Source organism: Toxotes jaculatrix, chromosome 17 (genome assembly GCF_017976425.1).
Source record: "Toxotes jaculatrix isolate fToxJac2 chromosome 17, fToxJac2.pri, whole genome shotgun sequence".
In the NCBI taxonomy this organism is placed as follows: domain Eukaryota; kingdom Metazoa; phylum Chordata; class Actinopteri; family Toxotidae; genus Toxotes; species Toxotes jaculatrix.
Window position 1 is genome coordinate 16919840 of NC_054410.1, and position 13864 is coordinate 16933703.

Consider the following 13864-nt stretch of genomic DNA (forward strand, 5'->3'; position numbering starts at 1 on the left):
GTTTATTTTGGATTTCCACACGGATGCCCGGCGTCATCTCTCCAGTGTGTACAATCACTGAGAGCTGAGCATGACCATGCTAGCATGGCTTTCACATGCAGGCTGAGCTGCCTAGACCCTTTTATGTTTGCTTACACAAAGGGGAATGTCCCCTGCTCCCATGCCTCTTCCACCCCCCCCCCGTTTTTTATTTATTTCATAGACAATAGATCAGTTGGCAGCAGGATGTCACACGTGCCACACAGTGCAATCGATGCTTTGTTTCGCTTCACTCCTCCCTGTGGGGGGAGAGTGATGCACAATAAACATGGTCCCTCCACATCTGACCAGGCAGTGACCACAGAGGGCCAACAACCAGTCAGTCGCTGATGTTGAACTTTGCCATACCTCCACATCCAATCTGTGGCAAAAGTCACATCTTCCCCCCTCTCTCTGTCTTGTTGCTGCCAGAGCTGGCAGAGGAAAGCTGATCTTGACAGTTATTTTTATATATATCATGCTATGTCTTCATCTACTTTACTTTCCTGTTTTGAGGTTACTGATTTTGCCTGTGACTAAATAACTGTTGGTCTTCCTCTTTTTTCCCCCCAACCTGTTGGTGTAATTATAGGCTATTAACTGTGTTTCAGAATGCACCAGTGAACTGCTGTGTCAAGAATAAGCAGCAACTTGTTTCATCTTGTAGTGTCTGTGAGCTCCTGCCTTAAGGAAGACCCAGTTGTTGTCTTTTTTGCATTTGACGCATGCAGATATTGTGATTTAGGACCACATAATGAAAACTGTGGGGACTCTTTTGATGGCATGTCCTCTGACTCTGGGTTGTTATTTCTAAGAAAAATTTCTTGATGTAGACAGGTTTATAATTTGGGGCAAAGTTTTGCCACATATCTCCAGTAAAATTGTTTCTCCCTCCCATGTGTTGAGCTTGGTCTTGTCAAAGCAGCCTATTCACTTCTTTGGCATCTAACAGCACTGCATTCCTTCTCTCCCACTGTCAGTGGTGGATTGTAACAGGTTCCAGTATTGTTTTCATAAAACTGTCAGTGTCTCTTTAATGATCTCTGCACATCAACATTGAAAGTAGGCTGACATTAGCGCATGGTTTGCACTATTTGCCCTTCTTTTGCAGCCTTGTTCCACAGCACGGGCAAGAATGTGTCAGCTCTGTCATTTCCTGTATGGTTTTAAACAGCTCAGTTTCTTTTTGGCAGTGTGCTGAGCTGAATGTTTCTCTGCTCTGCCCTCTCATTCCATCAAAATAGTTGCCATTTTACAGAAGGGGTGAAAAAGGGAATGTAACATCAACCATCTTTTTAGGTCATGAAGGCCCTGTCTTTTTTTTTTCTTTACTAATCTGAAAAGTGTGGGAGGTAGAAAATCCCTGTCTGCATTGAACAGAGACAGTTCCCTCCCACATTCCTGGTCAAGGAGCTGTCTTCTGTGGGCTTGTCAATATTGAAACAGCTACATATCAGGATCGACCTATACAGATGGCTAATGGGGAGTGTGTATGATCTCAAACCACTTGAGCTGCATCAAATGCAGCACCTCCTCTAGATGTGTGAGTCCTCATTGTGGTTACAGTTACCGGAGGCAGTAGCTGTTAAGCCATTTGCATATTGTACATTTTTCAGAAAAACATATCTGCAGTGACAGAGGTTGACATCCGTAGGTTTAATGTACATTTCATAATGCAAAATCACATAAATAATAGGTACTAAATTTAAAAGTACCATTCATTCTACAGCATATACTTGTGTGGTCTGCACTGGCCAGTTAACACCCCCCGAACCTCTGGCCCTTCTCTGGCCTGTCAGTGTTGTGTCCTCTGCACAAAGTCATCCAAAGGGGCCTTCCAGGCTGTAATGGAGATTGCTTCCTGCAGGACCCTTTATGGAGTTGTAAAGTCCTCACTGATTTAAAGCCCTGTCAGATCATCTGTATCTGTAAGCTGCTTCTCTGTGTGGAATCAGTGCATGGAGTCACATGTGAGTGTGTTTGGATAGGACTGCACAATCACGCTGTGTCACCGATCCTCCACGAGGGCAGTTTGTAATCCTGTGAGGAAATAGATGTTTGACTTTCTCTTGTATCGGCTGACACGGCAGGAAAAATATGATACTTTAAAAAGGTAATGTGTGAGAATTTACCAACTGTCAAATTTATACTCCAAACAAATAGAAGGCGGCATGTTACCAGAGAGTTGTATCATAAGAAACAAGGATGTGCACTCTTTGGTCTCTCCTACCCCCTCTCCCTGTGCAATAGTCAGACCGGTCGGTCATTTAGGGTGCACATGAGAGCCTGCCTCATACGTGCTCCAGTGGACTGTGTTCCTTTATGTGTAAACTGCAAAATTTGCTCCAAAAGAAAAAAAAAACACATTTATGGCAGAAACTAAATTAGAAAACCAAGTCCCCACCAAGGTGTGTTTCTTTTCTGACTCAACGAATTAGAGCACTTTTTATTTTCACAGTGGAGACTGCTTTGAATGACTATTCCATTCTGTATGAACAGGAAGCACTGCGGCTCACCACCTTCCTGGTAAGAAATAATTGATGTAATCTCCTTCGGCCATATGTCTAGACATATGGTCAGTGTGGTAGTTCACAGTTCTCTGTCAGCAGGACGTCTTGGTGACTAAATATATGCCCATTTGAGACTCGGACAGCAAGAGGAAAGCCTACAAATCCCAATTAAGTATATTTAGACAGCTATCTCAGCCTGGAAGCAGTTCACCTTGTTGGTCATTCTGTGTCCCCAGCAATTTCAACTCCTTTCCTTTTAATCTGTTCTGAGCAAGTGAGTTAATGTTACCAGACGCTGCTACAGCCACGACAAGAACATTGGTCTACGGCCTCTGAAGCCGGAGTAAGATATTACTGGGCACCAACAGTAGGAATACCCCCTTTTCTCTGACTTATCAGTCAGGCTGTGAGGGGTGTGGGATGTCTTTTGGATGTTTGACCCGTAGACAGGAATGAAACTTGTGTAGTTGATGCGGCAACCTGTCCTTTCCCTTCCCCCTTACCTGTAATTCAGGTGGGACTTTCCAGTTTTAAGGACCTGCTCTTAAAACCAATGCTTGTTCTAAAAGGTGTCTTTTTTTTTTTTCTTCAAGGTCCCAGTATACCCGGGGCCATAGCTTGGAGAAAATCCCTGCTGTCTTCTGGCAGTGTTAGTGAAATCTTGTGAAACCACACATGACACACCCTTTCCCTTAAATTCGTCTTGTATACGACGTCCCTGGGAATGCAAGGGGGATTATTTTCAGCAATGGAAGATTCCTTTACCTCTCACCGGGCTGCCCTTCTGCCCACCACCTGTGTGTCTGCACTGAGGAAAAAAACATAGTCGGAATGGAGAGAGGATGCAGAGTCACATTGCACACATTTCTGTCAAGAGCTAACTCATTGTACAAGAGGCATGTTCATAAATCCCTTTAGGTAATATGGTAATAAAACACAGACTCAAACAGTCAAAGCAAACAAATGGTTCATTTATTTTTCTTGTACTGGGTCCTCTTGGTTCCAAGCAACTGGAGACCTGACAAGGACTTGGTTCAAATTATATATAGTTTTTTTTTTGCTGCAGGTCTTGGGTCTAAGTGTCAGTATGTCTAATACCTGAGTAGATCCAAATGGACTCTCTGTCAGGTGGTGTGTAAAAGTCCCAATATATTGAGGTGACAAAGAAAAGCAGAAAATTCTTCATGTTTGAGAAGCTGGAATCAGACTGTTTCACATCTTTCCTCAAAAACTTACCGAAACGATTTATCGATTATCACAACAGTTGCAGATTATTTTTATGTCAGTCCACTAAACGTTTCAGCTCTATTTTTTTTCGTCCACAGCTGCTCATTAATTAGTGATGCACCATGCTGGTGGCAGTGTTGTGTCTCTGTTTTGGTCTTTGCAGGTCAACCACATTTTGGATTAAGTCTCATTGTCTGGTTTTATTTCGGACCGGCTCTGGCTGTCCTTGGTTGTATTTGAGATCGGGATGGGTTTTCCACAAGCCTGTTTTGGATGAAGTCCAGGGATTTGGTCACTGTCAAGGCATCTAGTTTGATGCATGTGTATTGAACATGAAAATTGTTTTTAGCAATTATTTTTCTGAATGATTATTTGACTGATGTTTACATTCATAGACGATGATACGCTCAGCTGTTTTATAAAATCGCCATCCTTATTTGTCAGTATTATGTGAGTTGCAGTAGGATCCAGCTCCTCCTGTTTAGCGCTGCTGTGCACAGGGTGCTTTAAAGATCAGTTTCATAACCCTGATTCTTGTTGAGAGTACATTCTGGCCTCAGCTGGTCATCAGCTGTAATCCCTGACTGGCATGACCACTCATTTCTCCCCTCTCTCTCTCTCTCTCTCTTTCCTATCTTTCCTCCTTTGAGTGGATTTAGCCAATACTGAAAGACACGTGTCTCAATGTTAGGACTTAAACCGTGATTATAAGACTCTTATCCTCTGCAAATCCTTTTGCTTCACCCAACTGGAATTGTTTTGGATGGTCATCAAATTAAATACTGATAGCTGCACAGTCATGTATCATTTCCTCTGGATCTTTGGGAATGCTCCAACATGGATATTTAAGAACATCATAAGCCTGCTGTAGAAGGTAAAACGAGAGGAGCGTCATGGTGCCCAAGGACACAGACAAAAAAGGGTCGCAGACTGCTGGGCATAAAGTCCCCACTGACTGTTCATCTTACTTACTGTGTGTCGATTGCTCCTTTAGTGAACTGGCCGGTAGTTTATGTCTCTGTGGTCATTCTTATCTAATGCTGTTATTTGTGTATGTCACACAGAGAGACTTTGACCTGGGTTACCAATAAAATGTAAAACATTTCCTGTATCCTTTCTCCAGAAGCTGAAGTTGAGAGGGGAAACAGTAGCACCGGATCAGTCGTTGCACCAGGCGGGGACAGACAGTCACAATCGCCCCCATGTGTACTAACACACTTTTTTTTTTCCCTCTAACACTCAGTCTTTCTCTTCTTAACAGTTCTCTGTTTCAGCCTTTTCCCCTTAATGGCTGTGTCTGTTGTTAGGAATTAGTGATGATGGTGCTCGTCTCTGACCTGCACTGCACAGCCTGAACGGCTTACTGACACAGAGCACGCAGCACACAGCAGGGTTACATGAGACCACAGTCAGTAGTCTGCAACAAAAATGTAAGACTTAACTTTTTTGTGGAATAGTTGTCCAAAGCTCTTTCTTAACAAGCTTTGTGCTGTGTCTCTGTGTATCCCTCTAGGCATCTCTCATCCCTCATCTGAGTCGGCAGTTTCTAAATTAGCCCAAAGTGTCCTGATTGGAATCTAATAATGCTGGAATAGGTTTTTTTTTTTTTGCACGTGTCCTGTCGTCGTGAGATAAGAGGAGGTCATGTCACCACAGGCGTAGGTCAGCTGAGGCCTTGAAGAGCTGAAGACAAATGAGCAAATTTTGCTTTCCACATTGTTTGCAGTGTGGCTGTATCAAAAATACAGGAAACTATTATATACAAACATACATGCACAGTAGCACATTGTTGGTTTTGATCTCTGTATTTGATTGTTAACAATAAGAAACAGAGAATTGTGCAACCCTTATCTTTTAAGAGATTGTTTGTCTACTGTTTGCACCTGAACGTGACAGGCTTGTCTTTGCCATCAGGTATTTCCCTCCAGTACCAGTTTGTTTAGGTTGAGAACTGACTATGATTTTCACATGAACATACAAAGCATCCCTGGCTGTAGAGTGGATTGTGTAACCTTTGTCCTGAGTTAAATACTGATCCTCTGAGTAAAACTGGCTATGTGACATCAACCAAAAATCACACCATGGTATTTTTAGGCTGAATGGCGATGGACGATATAAATCTATGTATTTTCTATGAAGTGAGCTAAATGTTCAGCTGTAGGTCAGAGCTACATGAGATATATCACAAGCTCTTTTATTAAAACAGCCTGTGATCTAAATGAAATGTAAAGGCAGGATTTCCTTCCTTGTTTGAAAATATACAGTTGCAGATCATGTTAGTGAGAAATTATATAAATTCAAAAGCCTGTATTAAATAAAAATAGGCTTTGCGAATGCGCCTTCACTTGTTTTCAATAACAATAACTGGCTGATTAACATAGAGTACAATTACAGGTTTTCCTCCTCTGCTTAACAAAACACACAGCTGTGCAAATAACAATAAAATATCTTTTAAATCCGAACCATCTCCAAATGGGTGAACCATTGTTTTTTCTTTTTACAAACCAGGACTTCTTCAGCAGTGTGGATCGGCTCTGTGTCTACATTCATGTTGCAGGAGAACTTGTGAGCGGGTGGGCCAGGTTTGCGCTCAGACCCAGAGGGAGAGTGGGGGCGGGGTTGTGTAGAGAGTGTGAGAGAAGAAAGATGCAAACACTGGCACCACTTTACGGAAGAAATGGGTTACGTAATGCAACATTAAACTATTTCGATCTAAACGATTTTGTCTCATCCTATATCTTGTTTGAAAATATATTGATGCACCTTAAAACGTTGACATACCGCCCAGTTCTACCTGAAAGGACCACACGAAAGGCAGCCGTACAACACGCCTTATCCCAATATCCCGCGGTGATTCACATCTCCATCCAAAGCCAGGCATCGGTGCTTGTTTCACTGTACGGTCACAGGTGTGTTTTAGAACAAAAGAAGCCCCAGTGGAGATTTTATTCATTTCCCATCCTGTTCAGGAGATGGTATGCAGGTGGGCAGGAGTGTGTCCAGCCAGACCAAAAACAATGAGTCATTCATTTGGGATCCAGAGGGATCAGATGAATGCGGCGGGACTCCCTCTTCTCATTCATTCACTGAAGCCAATGCGACACCACGCGGAGAGCTCTCCGTGCTCAGAAGCTCCTTTCAAATCTCAACAAAGGGGAAACTGTTGATGCAGCAGGCTCGACTTGTGGAGCCTGCTGGAGCTGTGGAGTGGCTGCGGGGCTTTGACTGTTGACCCCAGAGTCTTTTTTTGTGCGTGTGTTTTTGTATGTTAAACCAAGCTGGACCACTTTGCTGCCAGTCCCCCTCCCCCTCCCCTTCCTGAGAATCCCAAAATAATCATTCATGACGGACTGGGTTGAATATCTAACTGCAGAGGCTTGCTCATGTACTCATAGCTAGACTGACATCTGGTATCTGGTATTACTTGTAGAATGATGTCAACAACAAGGATGTTAAAAAAAAAAAAAAATCCTGAATAGTGGAACATTAACTCCTACAGTTTGATGTGATGGTTAATCATGGTGTAGAGTCACAGCAGACCAACTCAGTCACACCAAAGCCTGGTCACCTGCTCAACTTTGTCACCTTTTGAATTTGTTGTTGGCTGAGAAATGTGTCACTGACTGTGATGAAGAGTGGGCATTTACATCTTCATCACTGTCTGTCCTCAACCATTGGACAGTCACATCTTGTATTTAGAGACACATTTTCATTCATTTTTAAATAGAGAAACACTATTAATGTTGGCTGGAAACAAGCTCTAGATCGCAGTGATGAAACGACCAAGTTGTCAGGATGGCTCCGTGGTGATTTGTGTTTTTATCCCTGTATCGCTGCATGCATGTCTCCCTCTCTGCCAGCCCCTGAGTATTAACTACATTATTTAGCCTGCACTCACAGCATAGCAGACTGCTCCTGCTGTTTCCACGGTGATTAAACTGTTGCATCTCCCTAATTGTCCATTACATGTGTTGTGTGAAGGGGGCGTGTGTGTGTGTATGTGTGTGTATGCGTGTGTGTGTGAGAATTTATGGTGAGAATTTTGACTCCCTGCCATCATTTGCATATTTTTCTTGGTCATCTGTCTCCAGTTCATGATTACCTCACTTCCCTTTTCTCTTTCATCAGCTTGTACTTCATTCACTTATGTCTCATTGCCTCTGTCTTTTCTCTCTGTCCATACCCTTCTGTCTGTCTGTCTCTCTGTCTATCCGTCCGTTGCCTTCCCTCCTTAAAGCAGAGTCAAGGCCAGGAGGAGCAGATCCTCTCTCCTCATTACTGTCACTGTCGCTGGCTGTTGACAGGGATAGCGATAGTGATCCTCTCCGTCCCTCCCTTGTCCAAATCGCCTGCTTCATTTCCTCTGTGTTGGCTTTGACCGAAATACCCACCACATCCACCACGCTTCTAATGCTCTCCTGCTGCACGGGCTCAGCCCTCAAATCCCTTTGATTATAATTCCCGAGACCTCTGTGCTGTCTCTCTGCTCTATATCTCTTGTTGCATCAAAAGGGCCTGACTGCCTTTACAGTTTTAGCTTCATTTGAACTCCATGGAAAGCCCCAGACTCATGCATGCACTCAGATCATCTTAAAGTAGAGGCTGAGGCCTCTCCAGAACGTTTCCCTCCACGGCGATCTGGTGTAACCCCCAGAGGAGTCAGATGACCGCAGCTTGGCCTGACACTCGGAGCTCTCTGACAACAGAAAGACCTCCAATAACCCGCCTGAATTCTGCAAATACTCAACACTGTTGGTGGTACGCTGTGTAACCTGCAATCACTGTTAACACTGGTATCCCTTCCTGTATTAGAGGGAAGTCAGGCAAAATAGAGGCGATGGAAAAGGTGGTATTAAGGGACCAGTGCAGAATCATTTTTTGAGAATTTTTTTTTCATTGACATGTAGATTTCTTTCCTTGAAATGGTCATAAATTTGAAATATGGTGAAACACTGCAGATTTTAGGAACTTGAAATATCTGTTAATCACATTCGGATCTCTCGTGCTGCGTAAAACATGATGTGTAAAACGCCATCAGACAGATCCTTTATGCAGAAATCTTATGGCTTTAATGACCTGTTATCACACCCACTTACAGTCTGATGTTCCTGTATTATTAAACCTGTCTGTTTTTTTATCATCTACACAGCTGACAGTGAGATATAGATATTTTAAAGGTCTGTAGGCTTACACTACAGTTCAGGTGAGGTGAACTGCAGAGTGAGGAAGTACCTGCATGTTTGTTCTTTGTTCCTCTGCTCTTCTCCTGGTCGAGTTTTACCGGTGTAGTGTTGAGGCTTGTCCTAAACAGGAGGAGACAGAGGAGACGGGAGCGAGTTTCCATCTGAATGACAGAGTGGACTTCACACTGTGATTCCAGACTGAGCATGCTTCAGTGAGTGGCTGCTGGGGGGCGGGTTTGTCAAGGGTTGAGTAGGGCATACTGCTACATGAGCTGTTATCACATCACAAATTACACGTGAAATGTTTAATTATTTACAGTTAAAACTAGTTGGTCAAAAGGTAACCAGAATGGGTTTTTTTTTTTCATAAGTGAACAAGAGGAAAAAAAACTTTTGGGCACTTCTGAAAGTTTCAGCCTTCTTTTCCTTGAACAGAGGGATCATTTCTGTGGCAGAGTGCAACATTAACTGTCTGGGATACTTACCTACCCCAAGTTCATACAAGTCAGTCTTCGAAGCATCCTCAATAAATCAGCTGAGGCAAGAACGTGATTTGGCTAGATGTGGACTGAATCGTACCAGGACTTAGGCTGTGATTGATGACATTCACATTCATTCTTCCATAAGAAGACAAGTACAGACAAGAACAATGATTGTGAAAGGTCTGATGTTTCTCATGGAGTCATCATCTTGTGTGAGTATTGTTTATTGTGTTTTTTTGTAGGCTCAAGTCTTTGTGTTAATACAGTCTTTTCAACAACAGAGCGAAGGGGAATCTCACCATGCTGTGTGAGCATTTTGATGTAATCCACCATTGAGAAAAGGCTCATCTGAGACTTACTCAAAGGTTGACAGATACTGAGTGATAAATTCTTATTTTTTCAGTCCCTCCAACATTTGCTGGTAAGCCAGGTGATATTTTTGTTTTGTTTGGGTTCAGAGTCTTCTTCTGTGAAACATATTTCCCTCTTCTGGCATGAGCATCTCGATTTCAGTGGGGTTAATATTTCTGTGATGGTTTATGTGTGTGTGTGTTTTCCAGAGATTCGGGGTGCAGGCACCTGGTCTTGTAAAGACTCGCAGAGCAGAAACCAGAACAAGACCGAACAAACCACACTGGTTTATTATCCACACCACTTTTTCTTTTGGGTAATCAAACCCTCATACTTCCTGTGCTCACTGATGTTGGCAGCAGCTGTGGTCCTCTACCTGTCCCCCCCACCGCCACAAAACCCTGTCCCCTTCCACTCAGCAAAGATCAGTCCTCCGTCGCGTGCTCTCTCTGGCTTATTTACAGGCAGTGTCACCCAGGCGAGCAGCACTCACTGACCAGCCAAAGCTTCCAGCGTAGCCAAGAAGCCTTTGAAGTTCGCTCTAATCAGCACCGCAGCTGCAGAGAGTGGCCGCGGTGGAGGGGTGGTGCTGACGGTGGGTGCGGGGTTGGTTGTGTGCATGCAAATGTAACCAATATGAAAATGGGTTATTATTTCATACAAAGCAGCGCTCTGGGTATATGCACCTGTCTAAAAATAGCTCCGGTTCATGAGTTGCTCATTTGAACTGCTGTGGTGTCAGCTTTTGAGGAAAGCGGGTGTTTCATTGCTCACTAAAACGGCTACAGTAAGGTTGCAGAGGTTTGCAGAGTATTCATCTATTCGTCTATTTTAGGCAGGCCAAACTAAAGATTTCCCATCATCAGCCAAGTCTAGTCAGACAGTAGTAGCCTCCTCTCTGTCTCCTGGGATGGGGTATTCCTAAGACTCTGTGGTCAGAGTGAACTGCTGGTCTTTCCCTGGGGAGTTGGCTTTTGCGAGCATTAGCATGGGCAGCTGAAGCCGAGGGACTTTCTTCTGATATCTCTGCTGGACCAGCACGAGCCTGCTGCTGCGCTTGTGTGTATTATGTGAACGACGTCTCTCCTAAGCCTCGACTCACTCAGAGAGTTTTCAAAGCAAATCTGACAGATTGTTGAAATTCAGCAGAGCAGATCAGTCAGCAATGTTTCCTTTTGGAAACACTGAAAATCTCCGGACTGAAGGTGCACTGTTGCTTTTACAGACACGAGCGAGCACTAAAGGTTAGAAACATCATGGCAGCTGAGGTTAAGCTTATTCATCTTCATCATATTTGTGTAACTGTTTGCAAATGTCTTAAGTGGCTGCACCTCGTAATGGACTTTTATAGTCCACTTGGACCACTTGGTAACATGACTTTACGTCATGAATAGCAGCTAGTGACTCCTCGCCACATATTATATTATGGTAAACGTGCTACTTATCCAGGCACTAATGTAACACAAGAGGGTGACTGTCTGATCTGCTCACCACACTTAGGAACGCAAAGACCTTGGAGTGGATGTTCGCTGTTAAGACTCGCCCATTACTTAAGTATGGGTTTGGTTAGAGCTGCATTTAGACCATTAAAAAACATTCTCCACAACCAGTCACAGCTGGCTTGGTTTGGCTGGAGAGGAAAGGAATGTTGGAGGTTAACCTCTGCTGCTTTCTTCAAATGGTACTGTTCACAAAGCTTTAAAAATACCTCACTTACTGGGCTGAGTACTGGCCCAGTGAACGTTGAACGTGAACATTACGTTGTGCTTCTTTTTTTTCTTTTTTTTTTAAAAACATTTTTAAATTAAATACTTGAAATGATCATTTTATGCGATCAATTTTATGATTTAATCCCCAGTCATAATAACTGTCAGTGGTTTATCATCAAAGCTTAAATATATATGAGGAAGACAGATATGAGGAAGAAAGCAACAGCTTTTACTGTGCTGAGAATGAGCCTGTTAATTCAGAACTGTACAAAACTCATGTGTCACTGAAGAGACAGTGAAAACACTCAAGCTAAAATGGGGAGAACGTATCAAAGAATTGTTTGAGTGCCATCAGATAAATCCATTTTAATTTCAATTAATCAGCAGATTATTTTCTCAAATACTCGACTCTCATTTTCTCGATTGAATAGACTGCATCGAGTTGTCAGAGCCCAAGTTAACACATTTAAATGTCTTGTTTTATCTAACCAATGGTCCAAATCACAAAGATATTCTGTGAACTGCTACAGCAGGAACCAGTGAATTTATAGTATTTTAACTCAAAAATTTTTTAAAATCTTTAACTTGACTAATCGTTTCAATATAAAATATGAAACGATGAGTTAAAAGCATATAGCTGGCTGCACATCTGCTTGGACAAAAACATGGTGACAGTGACAACAGGACTGTATTTAGATCAGCCTGAAGATACTGGGTGACATGAAGACCACCCAGGAGGGAGGGGTGATGCTGCTGATTGTGTTTTCTGCCGGACCTTTTGAAGAGACAGATGGCCTCCGCTCAGTGTCACTCCGCATAGTGGCAAGTCCATAAACTTTTTATGAGCTTCAAGGAGAAGTTAGCATGTTTATTGCCGCAGCAATTGGCCGAATACCGGAGAAGCAGTTTGTCATCTAATTGCGTGAACTTCCACTCTGACATATAAGTGTGGTGAGTTTGAAAGCTGCTGAATGTTGGAGATCTTGTCTGGACTGTCAGTATAATTTGAATAATGATTTGGTGTGAATGTGGAAGGCAGTTCAGTTCACACAGGCTGTTTTGTTTCTTTCACTGCTCCATCTCTGTACTCTCAGTCCTGTGACCAGGCACACCCAGCTCACTCTATACTGACGTAACATGAAGAAAACTGAGGTTTCCTCTGATAAAAGAAAATCAAAACCACAGCCTCAGTGTTTTTATTCTCAACAAAATTTACAATGTAGAGTTCTGGATAAGTGCCATTGTCAGGAGAAGAGGGGCCAGTTTTACCTCTGGAGCCTGTATTTGACACCTCATTAAAAACATAATTATTCCAAATAACCACCAATGATGTTTCATATTTAATTTATATTTTTATGGCAGTCTGATCAGTCTGGATTCTGTAAGTTATAGATGAGAGGAAGTTTACAGTGGAGTGTAGATGGAGCCAGTTTAATTATGTGATTGATAAGATAAACTTTATTGACCCTATGCAGGGAAATTGAAATGTCACATCAGCAGAGGTACAGAACAGGTGCACAGATAAGTAACTTTAAGAAAACTTTTAAAAATTATATAAAAATCAAACATGCAAAACTAAAATGGAACTAAACCCAACCTTCTGAGAAATTTCAAAGACTGCTGGATATTTATTTTTCAGGAAAACTGCTTCTTGGTCTGCTACTTTACACTCCTCTCCTCCTGCTGGGGAGTCCATGTTTGGCAGGACTACAGCTTCGGCCACCTTTTTAGTTAGATTTGAAAGAAAACTCAGTGCCTCGTTCCTTATTTTTAACTAACTCCAGGCTTATATATTTCTGTGTTTAGCCAGTGAAATATACAGTCCATATAATCTGAGATTTCACCTTACTTCCAGGAGGAATAGAAAAAGCATGTGCTCCTTACACACAGCAGTAATGAGGACATGGTTTGGCTGCTGTCGTATCTTGCTGAGTCTGCCATCCTGCAAGTGGACTGAGAAAATGCTTTACTGACACGTCTGGCTGAGGATCTTTCAGCCTGCCTTACATTAAAAGCAGCAGTGTTGAGTGTTGGTGAGCAGAAGTGTCACTGGTGCGTGTCTCTCCTCTTCGCAGAGCTTCCAGAGAACTGGACGGACACGAGAGAGACCCTGCTGGAAGGCATGGTGTTCCACCTCAAGTACCTGGGGGTCACAATGGTTGAGCAGCCCAAAGGAGAGGAGCTGTCTGCGGCTGCTGTCAAGAGGATAGTGGCCACGGTGAGATATGCCACACCAACCAAAATCTCTAGTCAACACACTCCTGTTCAGGAAACGAGTTTCTCTCAAGCAGATATAATATTTCTCCCATCATCATCTGACCTGACTGACACCTCCACCTCTGAGGCCCAGGCTGACATTTAGAGGAGGATGCAATTAGTTTGGA

At 43.0% G+C, this 13864-nt stretch overlaps 1 protein-coding gene across 2 annotated transcripts in view; it reads left to right on the top strand.

Annotated features, from left to right (window-relative positions):
* The window catches only part of ldlrap1b (low density lipoprotein receptor adaptor protein 1b), a 31478-nt gene that overhangs the window by 1208 nt on the left and 16406 nt on the right, over positions 1–13864 (top strand). For both annotated transcript variants that reach the window (XM_041060591.1, XM_041060592.1), the window contains exon 2: positions 13556–13698. In XM_041060591.1, coding sequence (XP_040916525.1) covers positions 13556–13698 — 143 coding nt within the window. The remainder of the gene's footprint in view (positions 1–13555; positions 13699–13864) is intronic.